This window comes from Ovis canadensis, chromosome 21, assembly GCF_042477335.2.
Source record: "Ovis canadensis isolate MfBH-ARS-UI-01 breed Bighorn chromosome 21, ARS-UI_OviCan_v2, whole genome shotgun sequence".
NCBI lineage: Eukaryota > Metazoa > Chordata > Mammalia > Artiodactyla > Bovidae > Ovis > Ovis canadensis.
In genome coordinates this window covers 43381770-43403654 of record NC_091265.1, presented here as the reverse complement: position 1 = coordinate 43403654, position 21885 = coordinate 43381770, and the positions used below count along the sequence as shown (strand labels likewise).

At 38.2% G+C, this 21885-nt stretch overlaps 2 protein-coding genes across 3 annotated transcripts; both read left to right on the top strand.

Moving 5' to 3' along the window:
- The first annotated feature begins 2155 nt into the window (after nt 1-2155).
- Nucleotides 2156-12391, top strand: LOC138427216 (olfactory receptor 8B8-like). The gene is made up of 2 exons (XM_069566587.1): nt 2156-2167; nt 11456-12391. Exons 1-2 carry the CDS (start codon nt 2156-2158, stop codon nt 12389-12391), a joined length of 948 nt encoding a protein of 315 aa, XP_069422688.1.
- A 5210-nt stretch (nt 12392-17601) lies between these two features.
- On the top strand, nt 17602-21490 carry LOC138427306 (olfactory receptor 8B3-like). Of its 2 annotated transcripts, none has more exons than XM_069566651.1 (2): nt 17602-17615; nt 20557-21490. In XM_069566651.1, the coding sequence occupies exons 1-2, from the start codon at nt 17602-17604 to the stop codon at nt 21488-21490; spliced, it is 948 nt and encodes a 315-aa protein (XP_069422752.1). The 2 variants fall into 2 exon arrangements, with proteins under 2 accessions (XP_069422752.1, XP_069422751.1); XM_069566650.1 differs by lacking the exon at nt 17602-17615 and adding an exon at nt 20106-20117 and having other exon boundaries at nt 20552-21490.
- The last annotated feature ends 395 nt before the right edge of the window (nt 21491-21885 follow it).

Below are 21885 nucleotides of genomic sequence, written 5' to 3'. Positions count from 1 at the left end.
ATAGTGTATATGTACCACAGCTTTCTTATCCATTCATCTGCTGATGGACATCTAGGTTGTTTCCATGTCCTGGCTATTATAAACAGTGCTGCGATGAACATTGGGGTACAAGTGTCTCTTTCAATTCTGGTTTCCTCGGTGTGTATGCCCAGCAATGGGATTGCTGGGTCATAAGGTAGTTCTATTTGCAATTTTTTAAGGAATCTCCACACTGTTCTCCATAGTGGCTGTACTAGTTTGCATTCCCACCAACAGTGTAGGAGGGTTCCCTTTTCTCCACACCCGCTCCAGCATTTATTGCTTGCAGACTTTTGGATCGCAGCCATTCTGACTGGTGTGAAGTGGTACCTCATTGTGGTTTTGATTTGCATTTCTCTAATAATGAGTGATGTTGAGCATCTTTTCATGTGCTTGTTAGCCATCCGTATGTCTTCTTTGGAGAAATGTCTATTTAGTTCTTTGGCCCATTTTTTGATTGGGTCGTTTATTTTTCTGGAATTGAGCTGCATAAGTTGCTTGTATATTTTTGAGATTAGTTGTTTGTCAGTTGCTTCATTTGCTATTATTTTCTCCCATTCAGAAGGCTGTCTTTTTACCTTGCTTATATTTTCCTTTGTTGTGCAGAAGCTTTTAATTTTAACTAGATCCCATTTGTTTATTTTTGCTTTTATTTCCAGCATTCTGGGAGGTGGATCATAGAGGATCCTGCTGTGATTCATGTCTGAGAGTGTTTTGCCTATGTTCTCCTCTAGGAGTTTTATAGTTTCTGGTCTTACATTTAGATCTTTGATCCATTTTGAGTTTATTTTTGTGTGTGATGTTAGAAAGTGATCTAGTTTCATTCTTTTACAAGTGGTTGACCAGTTTTCCCAGCACCACTTGTTAAAGAGATTGTCTTTACTCCATTGTATATTCTTGCCTCCTTTGTCAAAGATAAGGTGTCCATATGTGTGTGGATTTATCTCTGGGCTTTCTATTTTGTTCCATTGATCTATATGTCTGTCTTTGTGCCAGTACCATACTGTCTTGATGACTGTGGCTTTGTAGCAGAGCCTGAAGTCAGGCAAGTTGATTCCTCCAGTTCCATTCTTCTTTCTCAAGATTGCTTTGGCTATTCGAGGTTTTTTGTATTTCCATACAAATCTTGAAATTATTTGTTCTAGTTCTGTGAAAAATGTGGCTGGTAGCTTGATAGGGATTGCATTGAATTTGTAAATTGCTTTGGGTAGTATACTCATTTTCACTATATTGATTCTTCCGATCCATGAACATGGTATATTTCTCCACCTATTAGTGTCCTCTTTGATTTCTTTCATCAGTGTTTTATAGTTTTCTATATATAGGTCTTTAGTTTCTTTAGGTAGATATATTCCTAAGTATTTTATTCTTTTCGTTGCAATGGTGAATGGAATTGTTTCCTTAATTTCTTTTTCTACTTTCTCATTATTCGTGTATAGGAATGCAAGGGATTTCTGTGTGTTGATTTTATATCCTGCAACTTTACTATATTCATTGATGAGCTCTAGTAATTTTCTGGTGGAGTCTTTAGGGTTTTCCATGTAGAGGATCATGTCATCTGCAAACAGTGAGAGTTTTACTTCTTCTTTTCCAGTTTGGATTCCTTTTATTTCTTTTTCTGCTCTGATTGCTGTGGCCAAAACTTCCAGAACTATGTTGAATAGTAGCGGTGAAAGTGGACACCCTTGTCTTGTTCCTGACTTTAGGGGAAATGCTTTCAGTTTTTCACCATTGAGGATAATGTTTGCTGTGGGTTTGTCATTTATAGCTTTTATTATGTTGAGGTATGTTCCTTCTATTCCTGCTTTCTGGAGAGTTTTTGTCATAAATGGATGTTGAATTTTGTCAAAGGCCTTCTCTGCATCTATTGAGATAATCATATGGTTTTTATTTTTCAATTTGTTAATGTGGTGAATTACATTGATTGATTTGCGGATATTGAAGAATCCTTGCATCCCTGGGATAAAGCCCACTTGGTCATGGTGTATGCTCTTTTTAATGTGTTGTTGGATTCTGATTGCTAGAATTTTGTTGAGGATTTTTGCATCTATGTTCATCAGTGATATTGGCCTGTAGTTTTCTTTTTTTGTGACATCTTTGTCAGGTTTTGGAATTAGGGTGATGGTGGCCTCATAGAATGAGTTTGGAAGTTTACTTTCCTCTGCTATTTTCTGGAAGAGTTTGAGTAGGATAGGTGTTAGCTCTTCTCGAAATTCTTGGTAGAATTCAGCTGTGAAGCCGTCTGGACCTGGGGTTTTGTTTGCTGGAAGATTTCTGATTACAGTTTCAATTTCCGTGCTTGTGATGGGCCTGTTAAGATTTTCTATTTCTTCCTGGTTCAGTTTTGGAAAATTGTACTTTTCTAAGAATTTGTCCATTTCTACCACGTTGTCCATTTTATTGGCATACAACTGCTGATAGTAGTCTCTTATGATCCTTTGTATTTGTGTTGTCTGTTGTGATCTCTCATTTTCATTTCTAATTTTATTGATTTGATTTTTCTCTCTTTGCTTCTTGATGAGTCTGGCTAATGGTTTGTCAATTTTATTTATCCTTTCAAAGAACCAGCTTTTGGCTTTGTTGATTTTTGCTATGGTCTCTTTAGTTTCTTTTGCATTTATTTCTGCCCTAATTTTTAAGATTTCTTTCCTTCTACTAACTCTGGGGTTCTCCAACTCTTCCTTTTCTAGTTGCTTTAGTTGTAGAGTTAGGTTATTTATTTGACTTTTTTCTTGTTTCTTGAGGTATGCCTGTATTGCTATGAACTTTCCTCTTAGCACTGCTTTCATAGTGTCCCACAGGTTTTGGGTTGTTGTGTTTTCATTTTCATTAGTTTCTATGCATATTTTGATTTCTTTTTTGATTTCTTCTGTGATTTGTTGGTTATTCAGAAGTGTGTTGTTCAACCTCCATATGTTGGAATTTTTAATAATTTTTCTCCTGTAATTGAGATCTAATCTTAATGCATTATGGTCAGAAAAGATGCTTGGAATGATTTCGATTTTTTTTTATTCAACATAGTTCTCAAAGTTTTGTCCACAGCAATCAGAGCAGAAAAAGAAATAAAAGGAATCCAAATTGGAAAAGAAGAAGTAAAACTCTCACTGTTTGCAGATGACATGATCCTCTACATGGAAAACCCTAAAGACTCCACCAGAAAATTACTAGAGCTCATCAATGAATATAGTAAAGTTGCAGGATATAAAATCAACACGCAGAAATCCCTTGCATTCCTATACACAAATAATGAGAAAGTAGAAAAAGAAATTAAGGAAACAATTCCATTCACCATTGCAATGAAAAGAATAAAATACTTAGGAATATATCTACCTAAAGAAACTAAAGACCTATATATAGAAAGCTATAAAACACTGATGAAAGAAATCAAAGAGGACACTAATAGGTGGAGAAATATACCATGTTCATGGATCGGAAGAATCAATATAGTGAAAATGAGTATACTACCCAAAGCAATTTACAAATTCAATGCAATCCCTATCAAGCTACCAGCCACATTTTTCACAGAACTAGAACAAATAATTTCAAGATTTGTATGGAAATACAAAAAACCTCGAATAGCCAAAGCAATCTTGAGAAAGAAGAATGGAACTGGAGGAATCAACTTGCCTGACTTCAGGCTCTGCTACAAAGCCACAGTCATCAAGACAGTATGGTACTGGCACAAAGACAGACATATAGATCAATGGAACAAAATAGTAAGCCCAGAGATAAATCCACACACATATGGACACCTTATCTTTGACAAAGGAGGCAAGAATATACAATGGAGTAAAGACAATCTCTTTAACAAGTGGTGCTGGGAAAACTGGTCAACCACTTGTAAAAGAATGAAACTAGATCACTTTCTAACACCGCACACAAAAATAAACTCAAAATGGATTAAAGATCTAAATGTAAGATCAGAAACTATAAAACTCCTAGAGGAGAACATAGGCAAAACACTCTCAGACATGAATCACAGCAGGATCCTCTATGATCCACCTCCCAGAATTCTGGAAATAAAAGCAAAAATAAACAAATGGGATCTAGTTAAAATTAAAAGCTTCTGCACAACAAAGGAAAATATAAGCAAGGTGAAAAGACAGCCTTCTGAATGGGAGAAAATAATAGCAAATGAAGCAACTGACAAACAACTAATCTCAAAAATATACAAGCAACTTATGCAGCTCAATTCCAGAAAAATAAACGACCCAATCAAAAAATGGGCCAAAGAACTAAATAGACATTTCTCCAAAGAAGACATACGGATGGCTAACTAGCACATGAAAAGATGCTCAACATCACTCATTATTAGAGAAATGCAAATCAAAACCACAATGAGGTACCAGTTCACACCAGTCAGAATGGCTGCGATCCAAAAGTCTGCAAGCAATAAATGCTGGAGAGGGTGTGGAGAAAAGGGAACCCTCCTACACTGTTGGTGGGAATGCAAACTAGTACAGCCACTATGGAGAACAGTGTGGAGATTCCTTAAAAAATTGCAAATAGAACTACCTTATGACCCAGCAATCCCATTGCTGGGCATACACACCGAGGAAACCAGAATTGAAAGAGACACTTGTACCCCAATGTTCATCGCAGCACTGTTTATAATAGCCAGGACATGGAAACAACCTAGATGTCCATCAGCAGATGAATGGATAAGAAAGCTGTGGTACATATACACTATGGACTATTACTCAGCCATTAAAAAGAATTCATTTGAATCAGTCCTGATGAGATGGATGAAACTGGAGCTGATTATACAGAGTGAAGTAAGCCAGAAAGTAAAACACCAATACAGTATACTAACACATATATATGGAATTTAGGAAGATGGCAATGACGACCTTGTGTGCAAGACAGGGAAAGAGACACAGATGTGTATAACGGACCTTTGGACTCAGAGGGAGAGGGAGAGGGTGGGATGATTTGGGAGAATGACATTCTAACATGTATACTATCATGTAAGATTTGAATCGCCAGTCTATGTCTGATGCAGGATGCAGCATGCTTGGGACTGGTGGATGGGGATGACTCAGAGAGATGTTATGGGGAGGGAGGTGGGAGGGGGGTTCATGTTTGGGAACGCATGTAAGAATTAAAGATATTAAAATTAAAAAAATAAAAAGCTAAAAAAAATAAAAAAATAAAAGAGGGAAATCAAGTCAGGGTATTTTGCTTGCACAGCATAGTTATTCTTAGTTGGTTTTGCTTTTTTAATGTACGTGGATGGAGCCAAAAAGTAACAAGGGAAACTTGAGATTTTCACAACTGAGAGTCCATCAGGCAAACTACAGAATGTGACTAAACTTATGTAATAAACAGAGCTGAAAGCTCTGATTTTCTAGGTTTTTTTTCCCACCTTTTATTATTATTATTTTTTTACTTTACAATATTGTATTGGTTTTGCCACACATCAGCATGAATCCGCCATGGGTGTACACGTGTTCCCAATCCCGAACCCCCTCCCACCTCCCCTCCCCGACACCATCCCTCCAGGTCATCCCAGTATACCAGCCCCAAGCATCCTGCACCCTGCATCGAACCTAGACTGGTGATTCATTTCTTATTTCTCCAAAGAAGACATACACATGGCTAACAAACACATGAAAAGATGCTCAACATCACTCATTATCAGAGAAGTGCAAATCAAAACCACAATGAGGTACCATTTCACACCAGTCAGAATAGCTGTGATCCAAAAGTCTACAAGCAATAAATGCTGGAGAGGGTATGGAGAAAAGGGAACCCTCTTACACTGTTGGTGGGGATGAACACTAGTACAGCCACTATGGAGAACAGCGTGGAGATTCCTTAAAAAACTGGAAATAGAACTGCCTTATGACTCAGCAATCCCACTGCTGAGCATACACACCGAGGAAACCAGAATTGAAAGAGACTCATGGTTTTCTAGTTATAACAAAGATGGTCCTCTGAATCACAGACCAGAAAGTTCCTAAATTACATCCTAAAAAATGGTAGAGATTAACTGAAATTAGTTAAAATGGTAGAGCAGAAATAAAGTCACAGATGTAGAGAACAAACTTATGGGTACTAAGAAGGGAAGAGGCTTCCTTGGTGGTTCAGATAGGTAAGGAATCATCCTATAACATGGAGGACCTGGGTTTGATCCCTGGGTCAGAAAGATCCCCTGGTGAAGGGAGTGGCTACCTACTCCAGTATTCTTGCCTGGAGAATTCCCGTGGACATAGGAGCCTGGTGGGCTATAGTTCATGGGGTTGCAGAGAGTCCCTTGGACAAAAAGGACATGCAACCACTCAATCCTAAAGGAAATTAACCCTGAATACTCATTGGACTTTGCCAACAAAGGTGCGTCTAGTCAGGGCTGTGGTTTTTCCAGTGGTCATATATGGATGTGAGAGTTGGATTGTGAAGAAACCTGAGCACTGAAGAATTGATGCTTTTGAACTGTGGTGTTGGAGAAGACTCTTGAGAGTCCCTTGGGCTGCAAGGAGATCCAACCAGTCCATTCTAAAGGAGACCAGCCCTGGGTGTTCTTTGGAAGGAATGATGCTAAAGCTGAAACTCCAGTACTTTGGCCACCTCATGCGAAGAGTTGACTCATTGGAAAAGACTCTGATGCTGGGAGGGATTGGGGGCAGGAGGAAAAGGGGATGACCGAGGATGAGATGGCTGGATGGCATCACTGACTGGATGGACGTGAGTTGAGTGACCTCCGGGAGTTGGTGATGGATAGGGAGGCCTGGCATTCTGCAGTTCATGGGGTCACAAAGTGTTGGACACGACTGAGTGACTGAACTGCACTGAACTCATTGGAAGGACTGATGCAGAAGCTGAAGCTTCAATACTTTGGCCACCTGATGCAAAGAATGAGCTCATTGGAAAAGACCTGATGTTGGGAAAGATTTGAGGGCATGACAAGGGGATGACAGAGGATGAGATGGTTGGATGGCATCATCGACTCAATGGATATGAGTTTGAGCAAACTCTGGGAGATAGTGAAGTATAGAGAATCCTGGCGTACTGTAGTCCATGGGGTCGCAAAGTGTGAGACAAGCCTGGGAAACTGAGCAACATAAAAAAAAAGAAGAGGTGGCATGAATTAGGACATTGGGACTGACATATAAACACTACTATGTATAGTATAGATAACTGATGAGAACCTCTTGTATAGCACAAAAACCTCTTTTCAGTTCTCTGTAGTGACCTAAATTGGAAGCAAATTAAAAAATAAAAATAAAAAAGAGTGGTTATAGCAATATCCAATTTAAATATACTTCAAGTCCTTTTACATGTGATTTCAAATTTTCTGCTAGCCGAATTACAAAGATAAAAGAGAAAGATGTGACATTAATTACAATACTGTTTCCTGTAACTCAATAGAGCCAAAATATTATCACTTCATCATGCAACCAATATAAAAATTGTTATTTTTACCTTGTATTGTACTAAGCCTTCAAAGTGTTGTCAGAATAGCCCAGATCAATGTGATACTAAATTTTAACAATTAAGAGCACTTGATCTCTGTTTAGACTTCATTAAATTTACAATTGAAGAGATAGAATCCCATACTTAAGTTGTTCCAAACATGTATTTGGGCTATGGCTAGTTGTGGCATGTGGGGGTTACTCTCAAGTTGTGGCTCACAAACTCAGTAATTGCCTCACTTGGACTCTAGAGCATGGGCTTCAGTTGTTGTGGCCCAAGGGCTCAGTAGTTGTGGTGAATGGACTTAGTTGTACCAGGACATGTGGAATCTTCCTGTATCAAGAATTGTACCCCTGTCTCCTGCATTGGCAGGTGGATTCTTTACTACTGGACCACCAGGGAAGTCCAACGGCCATACATTTTCTGTCATTTAAAAATAAAATATCTTATTTAGTAAATTTTTCATACTTTTGCAGTTTTATTGAGAAAAAATTGACTGTATACATTTAGTGAAAGTGAAAGTTGCTCAGTCATGTCCAACTCTTCACAACCCCATGGTCTATACAGCCCATGGAATTCTTCAGGCCAGAATGCTAGACTGGGTAGCCTTTCCTTTCACCAGGGGATCTTCCCAACCCAGGGATCAAACTCAGGTCTCCCGTATTGCAGGTGGATTCTTTACCAGCTGAGCCACAAGGGAAGCCCAAGCATACTGGAGTGGGTAGCTTATCACTTCTCCAGCAGATCTTGTTGACCCAGGAACTGAACCGGGATCTCCTGCGTTGCAGGCAGATTCTTTACCAACTGAGCTATCAGGGAAGCCCAGTTTTAGGGAATGTGGTTCAATATGGTGACACAGGAAAATCCTGAGCTCACCTCCCTCCGTGAATGCAGTGATTCTACAGCTATATATGAAAGAATCACCTCTGAAAGAGACCTGAAAACTTGCTGAACACTTTCTTCACCTTGTAAAGTGAGAAAAAGGCCACACTGAGGTAGATAGAACAGGCTGAGATACAGTCTCACTATAAACTCTACCTTGGTGTAGAAACCAAAAATGGTGAGGGTATTCATGAACCTGAGTTTTTTGCACTGTTCAAGTTCTGATATAGAAGAAAATTGTTATTTCAGAACTGTTTAAATTATAAGAAAGCTTTCACCTGAAGACCCATTGTTCCTTTACTCCTTAATAAGAGTTATTTTCTAGACTGTGTAGAGAATTGGTGGATTAGAAAATCTCAGAGGGAACATTTTTCCTATAAGTGAGTCATTAATAGGCCAGTTAATTGGTATTCCCTGGTAGTCCAGCTGGTAAAGAATCCACCTACAGTGCAGGGGACCCTGGTTCCAGTTAGGTCAAGAGATCCCCTGGAAAAGGGATAAGCTACCCACTCCAGTGTTCTTGGGCTTCCATGGTTTATCAGAAGATAAAGAATCTATCTGCAATGAGGACACATGGGTTCGATCCCTGGGTTGGGAAAATCTCCCGGAGGAGGGCATGGCAACCCCCTCCCATATTCTTGCCTGGAGAATCCCCATGGACATAGGAGCATGGCAGGTTACAGTCCATGGGATCACAAAGAGCTGGACAAGACTGAGCGAGTAAGCACAGCGCCAGCACTGATTTGCTACGACTCATTTCTGGATGAGTCTGGCTAACGGTTTGTCAGTTTTATTTATACTCTCAAAGAACCAGCTTTTGGCTTTGTTGATTTTTGCTATGGTCTCTTTTGTTTCTTTTGCATTTATTTCTGCCCTAATTTTTAAGATTTCTTTCCTTCTACTAACCCTGGGCTTCTTCATTTCTTCCTTTTCTAGTTGCTTTAAGTGTGGAGTTAGGTTATTTGACGTTTTTCTTGTTTCTTGAGGTATGCTTGTATTGCTATGAACCTTCCCCTTAGCACTGCTTTTATAGTGTCCCACAGGTTTTGGGTTGTTGTGTTTTCATTTTCATTTGTTTGCATGCATATTTTGATTTGTTTTTTGATTTCTTCTGTGATGTGTTGGTTATTCAGCAGCGTGTTGTTCAGCTTTCATATGTTGGAATGTTTAATAGTTTTTTTTTTTCCTGTAATTGAGATCTAATCTTACTGCACTGTGGTCAGAAAAGATGCTTGGAATGATCTCAGTTTTTTTTAATTTACCGAGGCTAGATTTATGGCCCAGGATGTCATCTATCCTGGAGAAGTTTCTGTGTGCGCTTGAGACAAAGGTGAAATTCGTTATTTTGGGGTGAAATGTCCTATAGATATCAATTAGGCCTAACTGGTCTATTGTATCATTTAAAGTTTGTGTTTCCTTGTTAACTTTCTGTTTAGTTGATCTATCCAAAGGTGTGAGTGGGTTATTAAAGTCTCCCACTATTATTGTGTTATTGTTAATTTCCCCTTTCATACTTGTTAGCATTTGTCTTACATATTGCAGTGGTCCTATGTTGAGTGCATATATATTTATAATTGTTGTATCTTCTTCTTGGATTGATCCTTTGATCATTATGTAGTGGTCTTCTTTGTCTCTTTTCACAGCCTTTGTTTTAAAGTCTATTTTATCTGATATGAGTATTGCTACTCCTGCTTTCTTTTGGTCTCTGTTGGTCTGGTATATCTTTTTCCATGAACTGGGTGAAAGACTCTCTTAACAAGTTTCTGAATCTTACATATTCGGTACATAAATTGTTTTTGAATCAGCTGCTTTTGTAGGAAAAAAGAGACGAGGGCTTCCTCTTTACTTCTGTAATCTAAATGAACAGAAAATGGGAGATTTGGCTCTTCTTTGGAGAATGGACAACCCTTAAGTGAAAGGAAAACTTGAGTAAACTATTGAATCTCTAAGGGACAAAGGACAGATTAAGGTGCAGGATGCAAATGCAATCCCCCAGGTCCCTATTATACATAGAGTGTTTCCCTGGGGAAGAGACTGAACAAATTTCTGCCACATTTATAAGTGAGTGCATTATAGCATTACACTCACACTAAATCTGTGACTTACCAAGGGGCAAAAATAATACGAAGAATGTTTATTTTTCTCTGCTGCTTGAGTGGACTGAAAGTCATAAACAGAAATTATGATCTATATTTTTAAAAGATTTTGAAGTCAAATCAGAAAATATATGTGAGCTGCATTCTCTTAAGAATCAAAGGAACCAAAGCTTCAGAACCTGAAATTGCCCTACTAAGACCAGAGGGTAAAACCAATGATAAGAAAGCCCTGGGGTTTTCTGGAGAAAGGAAGGTGAGTTTCTGAATTCCATTTATTCATGTCCTTCTTGTTTGAAATGGAAGTCCAAAGATCTAAGATACCACAGCTTATTTCCAACTTAGCACCTTGAGACTCACATAAAACTTAGAAAAATGTCTATTTAAGACATGGATCAGTGAATGTTCAGACACTAGGGGTCTAAAAGGGTGCCTTAGATCAGTCAGTAAGTTCCCTCTCCATGGACGGAAGTCTCACTCATCTACAGTTACAGCTTTTACTCTGTAATGTGGGGTGAAGAGTTAACCTCTCATAGACTCTGGCCATTTAGTTTTAGTTAAGAAGCAATTTTCTTTGTTCTCACCCCACCAGGTCTAATCTGCTTTAAAAAGGCCAGCACCTAATTGCTACAGACTCTGCCTATAGTCTTACTGGTGAGGGGAGACTCCAAGTGAAAGGAGAAATGTTGAGATGTGGGAAGAATGAGTCAATCCTCATCTAAACCTCTCCTTTATCAACTCTTTGTTTTTTCCCCAAGCAGTCAAGTCTGCCCAGGGCAGTGGTTTCTTTCTTCTGTAGGCTAAGTTTTGATACTCTTTCTTACTTATTTTATAAAGACCCAAAAAAGTGAAATTCCCTGTCACTTAGTTTCAGGATGATGGTAATACAATCCATGAGAGAGTAGGTAAGACAATTCCATGAGTCCAGGCTGGGTTACTCTCAGATATCCCCAGCCCAAACACCACACTTGTGAGAGGAGATACTGTGTGAAAATTGAGTCATTGTTCTCTATGTAACCTTTTTCTTCTGTGCTCACAGATCACCTTAGAGAATGGCTCCTGGAAATCGCTCTTTTGTGACAAAATTCATTCTGTTGGGATTAACCAACCAGCCAGATCTCCAGCTCCCTCTATTCCTCCTGTTCCTAGGAGTGTACATGGTCACTGTGCTGGGAAATTTGGGATTGATAATCCTAATTGCACTGAATTCACACCTACACACCCCCATGTACTTTTTCCTTTTTAACTTGTCTCTCATAGACCTCTGTTATTCTTCTGTATTTACACCCAAGATGCTGATTAACTTCTTATCAAAGAAGAATATTATTTCCTACATGAGGTGCATGACCCAACTCTACTTCTTCTGTTTTTTTATCATTTCTGAATGCTATGTGCTGACATCAATGGCCTATGACCGCTATGTGGCCATCTGTAAGCCACTCTTATATAACACAGCCATGTCCCCTAAAGTGTGTTCCAGCCTTATGCTTGGTTCCTACTTGATGGCATTTTCTGGTGCCATGGCTCACACTGGATGCATGCTGAGACTGACCTTCTGTGATGCAAACACCATCAACCATTATTTCTGTGACATCCTCCCTCTGCTTGAGCTCTCCTGCACAAGTACCTACGTCAGTGAGCTGGAAGTGTTCATCGTAGGAGGCATCAATATCATTGTGCCCAGTCTCACCATCTTTGTCTCTTATGGCCTCATCCTCACCAACATCCTCCACATCAGCTCCACAGAGGGCAGGTCCAAAGCCTTCAGCACCTGCAGTTCGCACATCATTGCTGTTTCCCTCTTCTTTGGATCAGGGGCATTCATGTATCTCAAACCACCTTCTGCTGTGTCTATGGATGAGGGGAAAGTCTCTTCTGTCTTTTACACCAATATGGTTCCTATGATTAACCCATTAATCTATAGCTTGAGGAACAAAGATGTTAAACTTGCTCTGAGAAGAACTCTGCGTAGGAGACAGTTTTAATTAGAACTGTCTGTGTGCACAAGTAACTTGTACCATGAGATGTTGAGTTTTTAATTTAATGGCAACCCACTCCAGTATTCTTGCCTGGAGAATCCCAGGTACAGAGGAGCCGGGTGGGCTTCCGTCTACAGGGTCGCACAGAGTTGGACACCACTGATGCGACTTATTCTTACCATATTTTTTATTACCTTTTTTTAACCTAGTATCTTAAAGAAATTTAAGTCCTGTTTGAATAATTTATTTCCATTTTTATATATTTTTTTTAGTGTTTTCAAAATACATATCGTCTCTTTTTCTTGCATAGTAATAACATTAAATAGTGAATATATTATCTTTTTTCATTATCATTTTGAAATTATTTTTCCACTGGGAAAAGAAGAATGACCTCTAAATAATGAATTACATAACATTAGACTGAAACATACCACATGGGTTATTTTTAATCTATCAACTTGCAATAAGAAGGATAAATAAGATACTCAGTTTCTACTCTTGAAAGTGAAGTTGCTCAGTTGTGTCCGACTCTTCGTGACCCCATGGACTGCAGCCTCCCAGGCTCCTCCGTCCATAGGATTTTCCAGGCAAGAGTACTGGAGTGGGGTGCTATTGTTTCTACACTTATCTTTCCATATTTCACTTGGCAATAATATACCTCCTTGAGATACCAGAGATTGATGGTTCTAAGAGTATCAAGGATAATCCCTTTCCCATATGTAAACCTTTAGTGGTAAGCTTCTTTTAGCAAAGAGCTTTATTTTTCACCTTTGTAAGTGACAGAGAAGGCAATGGCAACCCACTTCTGTACTCTTGTCTGGAAAATCCCATGGATGGAGGAGCCTGGTAGGCTGCAGTACATGGGGTCGCTGAGAGTCAGGGATGAAAGTCAGGGACTTTGACTTTTCACTTTCCACTTTCATGCATTGGAGAAGGAAATGGCAACCCAATCCAGTGTTCTTGCCTGGAGAATCCCAGGGGCGGCGGAGCCTAGTGGGCAGCCATCTACGTGGTCGCAGAGTCCGACACAACTGAAGCGATTTAGCAGCAGCAGCAAGTAAAACTGACACATAACCAGTCATCAAAATACATGTTTTGTTTGGGTGGGAAAGTGAAGCCAAGAGTGGATAATGATTTACTTAATTAAAGTCACACAGTTTTAGAAAGAAAAATTGTAGACTAAATTCTTATCATTTTTACTTCAAGTCAAGTAAATTATTCTTCAGTATAGTCTATACACTCTTGATTATCTTATTCTATTTGAGTAGAAAAACTTTACCCATGGACTCACTCCTTGCGCAGGACCCTAGATACTATTGAGATCACAGAATTTCTCTACATAAGATGAAAGCTTAAGTTATTTACGATTTAAAATGTTAAACTAACAGGACTAGATGACTTTTGAACAAATAGATTATTTCTGGTTTTGTTGGCTTCTGTGTGCTACATTCATATGGAGTTTTAGGTACAGAAACATCAAATTGCAGCTGGAAGAATAACGACAATGTGAAAGAAATATTTGGAGAATAAAGCAAATTGTGACATGAATGTTGTATTATTTTTTGAAAGCAAAAATGCGCTACTTAAAAAATCCTCAATATGCTGTATCAGTGACATCGTAATCATTTTCTAAGATATGTTGAATAATGTTCATTAGTTAACACGTCATAGGAGAAGGCAATGGCAACCCACTCCAGTACTCTTGCCTGGAAAATCCCATGGATGGAGGAGCCTGGTGACTGCAGTCCATGGGGTCGCTAAGAGTCGGACACGACTGACCGACTTCACTTTCACTTTTCACTTTCATGCATTGGAGAAGGAAATGGCAATCCACTCCAGTATTCTTGCCTGGAGAATCTCAGGGACAGGGGAGCCTGGCCGGCTGCCGTCTATGGGGTCGCACAGAGTGGGACATGACTGAAGAGACTCAGCAGCAGCAGCAGCAACACGTCATAATCTCCAGTCAGTATTTATGTATTTTGAAATTTGACAAAGCTGATTTTTGACTTGTTTTTGTTTGAGATGTTCAGCATAACTTAAACCTTGGCTGATATTTTTAGGTGACCACTCATATTTCATCTCCCGATTGCAATATGAACATGATGGATTTTTCCTTAACAAGTTCTATTTACATAACATTGTTAATCTTGGTTAGAATTTTTTGTTGTTGTTTAAACTCATGTATTTTTTTTTGAATGGAAAGAAATGCATCTAAACAAGTGAAATTAACTGGGTCATTTAGAAACCTATAGAATAGAGCTGCATGTTCTCTATTATATATTTTATAACAATTTGAGTATCCCTAGGAGTAGATTAAGCCTGGCACTAATCTTTCATTTCATGACCCTCAAAATTAGAATGAAATCTGTTTATTTACATAAAAGAACTACTCTTTAAAATGAGTAATTTATATCTTTGGTTAATTTGAAAAAAAATATAAGTAACTTAAAATACAATTTGTAATAATTACCTGTATTAACATTGTAAAGGAGGCAACTTTGCTGATTGTTCAGCAAATTAATCAGTTAGCAATGGAATTGTTTCAGTTAGCAATGGAACTGTGCATCTCTGTGTTTGGACTTCTTTTGAGTGGAGGGGGTATCAAGCCAGAGTATTTTAAATGTTCAGTTCAGTTGCTCAGTTGTGTCTGACTCTTTGCGACCCCATGGGCTGCAGCACTCCAGGCTTCCCTGTCCATCACCAACTCCTGGAGCATGTTCAAACTCATGTGCATTGATTTGGTGAAGCCATCCAGCCCTCACATCCTCTGTCGTCCCCTTCTGCTCCTGCCTCAGTCTTTCCCAGCATTAGCATCCTTTCTGATGACTCCATTCTTCGCATCAGGTGGCCAAAGTATTGGAGCTTCAGCTTCAACATCAGTCCTCCCAATGAATATAAGACTGAGTTCCTTTAGGACTGACTGGTTTTATCTCTTTGTAGTTCTTCCTTTCTTGAGTTATGTGACTGGCACTGACAGGTTTTGAGGGAAGTTACGGTTCTGCTGAAGGTGTTCAATCTTAGAGTCAACCTTGTAAGTTCTTGGTTTCTCCTGTGCCAATCAACCAGGACAGAACTTATTCTAAATTGGTGTGAAATTGGATTCTTTTCCAAAATGTTGCATCATGAATATATATTTTCTTTCCTAATTTAGCTAACTAGTGATTTCAAATATTATACAGTATATTGGGAAGATTCTAAACAAGACATAGAGAACTAAGAAGATGTTTCAAAGAAGCTTACATTTAAAATCTCACATGGCATGATTTTAATTTTCATTCATCAGAAATTCAGTGCCATCTTGCATACAGGGTTATTGTTACCATCTTTCTAAATTCCATATATATGCGTTAGTATACTGTATTGGTGTTTTTCTTTCTGGCTTACTTCACTCTATAATAGGCTCATGATTTGGGAGAATGGCATTGAAACATGTATAATATCATATATGAAATGAATCACCAGTCCAGCTTTGATGCATAATACTGGATGCTTGAGGCTGGTGCACTGAGATGACCCAGAGGGATGGTATGAAGAGGGGGAAGGGAGGAGGGAGGGGGGTTCAGGATGGGGAACACGTGTATACCTGTGGCAGATACATGTTGATGTATGGCAAAACCAATACAATATTGTAAAGTAATTAACCTCCAATTAAAATAAATAAATTTATATTAAAAAATGTTAGCCATATGTTTCAAGGATCTTAATCTGATTTTTGAAATTTTTCTTAAGAGCCCTCTTTTGGGGAATTAGCTAAAGCAATTTTTAAAATTAATTAAAATCTTATCCAAGTCAAAATTTCCCACCAATGGGAGCTGGCTACTTAGATTATCTTGAAAACATTTTAAAATATTTCCAAGACATTTCCAAATGATAAAATCCCCATTCTCTGACAAGGACCTACTCAGAGACAAATAACATTCTTTCTTAATTCACAGGGAAAGTTATCAGAGGTTGATTTTCCACTCTTTGTTAGTTTTGATTCAGAAGAATATTGTTTTAGGACAGGTGATATTTGTAAAGAAAAGAAGATCTTTAGACCCAATGTTCTTTTTCTTCATCTATCATTTATTATATAGACTGGAGAATTCCACGACTGAGCAACTGAACTGAACTAAACTGAACTGAATGAATCTCATAGGAAAGATATTTTTCCTGTAAGTGGTTCATTGATAGGATAGTTGATACCCTAAATAGAGTGAACCCCAGATTACTGCACTTCTTTTCAAATAATGCATGTACTGTTATACTGCAGGATTTGTTAAGATGCATTTCTGCATACGATTTTTCATTCTTTCATTTGTTCAGAAATTTCTGGCTATGGAATTTTTTGAGGAAATGAAAGGGCACTCAAATATGGCCACTTGGTTCTGAAGAGGACATGAAAACTGAGCACTGATCACATGGATTGGCAGGTCTTTCTGCTTCATTATCTTTACTTAGTGTCTCAGAAGCACAGTCCGCTTAGTCAGCTCTTACTACATCATAACTCCCACTGGAATCTTTATTGTGTATAATCAAACTTTCTTTGAGATGGAGAGTCAGGACTAGTACAAGTATTTCCCTGAAGAGAGTCTAATGTCTCTTATTTAAAATTAATATTATAAGCATTTGTGAAGTTTCCTGGGGGTATTTCTAGCCTCTGTTCATATAATTAGTAATTTTTTCTTTACATTGGATTCTCTTTCAAATTGCTATATCATGTGTCATATTTTCTCTTACCTAATTTAGTTGACTAGTCAATTTAAATATTATACAATATATTAGAGAGATTCTAAACAAGAATTAGGGAGCTATGAAAAATTTCAGAAAACCCCCAAATTTTAAATGCCATACTCTTAATTTTCATCATTAGAAATTCATTTCCTATTAGTCTTTTCCATCTCTCTCTTTAGACTTGTTATGAAAAAAAGGAATCACTTAATTTTGGTAGCACAAGTGACTGTTTTATGTGTGGGGAACTATGGTTTTTGAGAGTTTGATGCTTTCCTACTAATAAGAGAAGCCTCTTATATTGTCAAACGACAATCTTTCCCCTCTTTCCACTAAATGTAAGCAATTTGTGTATAAATATAGACTTATAAATGTTTATTTTTCACATACACACACACATATATAAATTAAAATAAATAAGTTTATATTAAAAAATAAAATAGATCGAACTCCCCAAAGCAATTGCATTGTCTCAGAAAAGTAAACATTCTCTCATTTCCTTTAATATGGTTTTGAGAAGGTTAAATTTTGTACAATAGTTAATTTGTGCAAAAGACTTCATAAATCAAATTGGTCTTTTTATGGCTTCTCATCAAAGATAACTCTGATTCAGTTTCTTATTTAGTTTTAACCAATATTTAATCATAATTTTGAGAAGTATATTTTTATTACATTGCTTGAATTTTCAAGTGGGTAATGAAAAATCGTTGAAGATACTTGAACTAGAGAGAGAGAGAGCAATGATTTCAGACTTCGTTGTATATAGCTAAATAAGAGTGAGCTTAATGACAATGCTTATGGCTAAATAAGAGTGAATATGTTGGAAAATGCCAAAATAATCATTAGAAGCCATTGAAGTTCAGTATTATAGTAGTTCAGTTCAAACGTCAAAAGCCAGAAGTTGTGTGGTGGCTAAAGGACATGGGTGGAGGTCATTGTGGTTGTATATGTTGTGATTTGGTGTAAGAGAAATGTTGAATATGTTCTGATGGATCTTAGAGAAAAATAATATGATTTTCAGAAATATTTATTGAGTTTCTTCTATGTACTCTGCATTGTGTTAGATCTGGGAACCATATAGTAAACAAAAGAGAAGAAATGTTTTTCCTTATAGAATTTACAGTTTCTAGATGAACACAGGTATTCAAGTGGCAAAAAGTTCTAATGAGTGTTATGGTGGAGAACCTAGTGGAATTTATGAACATGGATAATGACAGCTGACATTTACTGACTATTTACCATATTTCAGGTACTTTCTTAACCAGTTCACTTAGGCTTTTTCCATTAAATCAACACAGAAGTCCAATGAAACAGAAACTGTCTCTATCACCACTATTTTACAGGATGGACCAGAAAGAGAAGTCACTTGCCCAAAGAATTATAGTTTGTAAGTAGGAATTTAAGGTTCACAACACTGTCTCTAACTCCATAGCCCCTATTCTTTTCTGTGATGAGAATTTGATAATCTCAGTTATTGAAATATTATAGAAAATGACCCATTGGGAAAATGAGGTAGAAATTTCAAGTAAGTTTTTTAAAGGTATAAACTATAGAAGGAATATATTGTTGAGTTGCTAAGTTGTGTCCGACTCTTTGTGATACCATGGACTATAAACCACCAGGTTCCTCTGTTCATGGGATTTCCAGGTAAGAATACTGGAAGAGGTTGCCATTTCCTTCTCCAGGAGATCTTCCTGATCCAGGGATCAAACCTGTGTCTCTTGCATTGGCAGGCAGTTTCTTTCCCACTGAGCTACTGGGGAAGCCCCATAGAAGGCGTATACAACGTTGCAAATTATTTCAGAGATATTCTAGAGAGATAAGAACTGAAATGAGTTGCTGCAACACTTGAAAATTTTCAGATAAAGATATAAGGAAACCTGGAAATAGGAGCCTTACAGAAAATATGTACATTGGGGAAATGGGAGTAAAGAGAGAATGAAATAATTAAGTTCTTCCTTAGAGGTGAAAGTAATGAGGAGATGAGAATTTACTTCAGATACACTGCTGCTACTGCTAAGTCACTTCAGTCGTGTCTGACTCTGTGCAACCCCACAGACGGCAGCCCACCAGGCTCCCCCATCCCTGGGATTCTCCAGGCAAGAACACTGGACTGGGTTGCCATTTCCTTCTCTAATGCAGGAAGGTGAGAAGTGAAAGTGAAGTCGCTCAGTGGTGTCCGACTCAGCGACCCCATGGACTGCAGCCTACCAGGCTCCTCCGCCCATGGGATTTTCCAGGCAAGAGTACTGGAGTGGAGTGCCATTGCCTTCTCCATCAGATACACTGAGGGATGTACAATACCTAAAATGAAAAGAAGTAAAGTAGTGAGCCCCCAAGAAACAAAAGACAGGTCACAATCCAAGATATATAATTGCCTTATTCCCATGTATACATATAATCTACACCCTGGGGAAAAGACTGAACAAGCTTCTAGCCTATTTTTAACCAAATACATCACATCATTATACACACATTAAATCTTCTGTGTCTAATCAGGTAGCAAGTGTAATAATAAAAAGCCTTTTTTTTCCTCTGCTGCTTGAAAGGACTGAAAATAATTATCAGATATTATATTAGTTAAGAAAAATTTCCAAGGAATATGTCGATTTAAGTCAGGCTGTCTCCCTTAGAATCAAAGGAATTAAGCCTCAAGAATCTGAAAATGTATTTCCAGGATCAACTGGGTAGAGACCACTGGTAAGAGAGCCAGTCCTGAATTTTCTGAACTAAGGAGGGTAAGTTTCTGAATTCAATTTACTACATATAATCCTTGTTTGAGACAAAAGTCCAGGGACCTAAATATGTCCATTCTTTCCCATTTTGTGTAGTTCTGAGACTCAAGTGAAGCTTGTGGGAAAATCTCTTCAAGGGATTGGTCAGAGAATATTCAGAGTCATTCAGGGGCTCAAAGAGTATATCAATCAAGAAGTCTCCTCTAAGTAGGTGGAACTCTCAGTCTTCTACTTTTGTAGCTTTTACTCTCTGGCAGGGGAAGTAACTTAACCGGATGAGGATTCTGGTGCCTTCATTTTGTATTAGAGTGTTCTTAGTTCCTACCAGTGAAGACTAATCTGCATTAGAAGCTAGCGCCAGCTTGCTAGGAACACTGCCTCCGATTTTCCTGGTGAGGGGAGAGTTCAGGTGAATGAGGAAACATCCTGGTCAACAGTTCTTCTCCCTTAGTTTTTCCAGCGTCATCATTGCCTGTGGTCTTCCCACTATAGGCTAAGTTTGTGATGTCTTTGCTATATTAGCTTATAAAAGCTCTGATAAAGTGAAAGTCCATTTCACTCTGTATCAGGATAATGGTAAAGGTAAATTCCACACGTCTAGGTAAGATCTAAGTTCATGCATTGCCAGTGTATACACTCCATTGTAGGGTGAAATATTATGGCAAGAACTGAGATGTTTTCTCATGTTACTATTTTCTCCTAAGTCCACAGATTCCCTTAGAGAAGAATGGCTCCTGGAAATGACTCTTTTGTGACTGAATTCATTCTGTTGGGATTAACAGACCAACCAGATCTCCAACTCCCCCTGTTTCTCCTGTTTCTAGTAATGTATCTGGTCACTCTGATGGGGAATTTGGGATTGATAATTCTAATTGGGGTAAACTCACACCTACACACCCCCATGTACTTTTTCCTCTTTAACTTGTCCTTCATAGATCTCTGTTATTCTTCTGTGTTTACACCCAAAATGCTGATTAATTTCACATCAGAGAAGAATATTATTTCTTACTTGGGGTGCATGACTCAGCTTTACTTTTTCTGTTTTTTCTGTATTTCTGAAATCTATGTGCTGACGTCAATGGCCTATGATCGCTATGTGGCCATCTGCAACCCACTTTTGTATAATGTTGTTATGTCTCCTAAAGTGTGTTCCAGCCTTATGCTTGGTTCCTACTTGGTGGCATTTTCTCGTGCCATGGCTCACACTGGATGCATGCTGAGACTGACCTTCTGTGATGCAAACACCATCAACCATTATTTCTGTGACATCCTCCCTCTGTTCCAGCTCTCCTGCACAAATACCTATATCAACGAGCTAGAACTTTTCATTGTGGCAGGTATTAACATCATTGTACCTAATCTCACCATCATTGTCTCTTATGGCCTCATCCTCACCAACATCCTCCGCATACACTCCACACAGGGCAGGTCCAAAGCCTTCAATACCTGCAGTTCCCACATCATTGCTGTTTCTCTGTTCTTTGGATCATGTATATTTATGTATCTCAAACCATCTTCCGCTGGGTCTATGAATGAGAGAAAGATCTCTTCTCTCTTTTACACCAATGTGGTTGCCATGATGAATCCTTTAATCTACAGCTTGAGAAATAAAGATGTGAAAACTGCTCTGAGAAAAACTCTGAGTAGAAGACAAATTTAATTAGAAACTATCGCTCTGTGCAATTAGTCACAGAGCAGAAATTTTCTGTGTTTAAAATAATTTTATTGACAATCTTTTTTCTTTCTCACCATGTTGAAGAAAATTTGAATCTTTTCTTATTTTCAGTTTTTTGGAGAGTAGGTCTTCTCTTTCCTCACTGTTTGCACAATTCCCTTTCCTCTTTTCCCACTTATTAATACTAGTAAGAAGAAAAGTATTATCTCTGTTTTTTTTTCTTTATCATTTTGAATGTTTTTCTGTCTGGAAATAGAAGACTGTTCTATAGATGATGAAAGCAGGGAACATTAGACTGACAATGTCATTGGAGATGTCTTATCTGCCTCTTGCCATTGGAAGCATGAATCAGACAATGTTTGATTTTCCTGTCTTTCTAG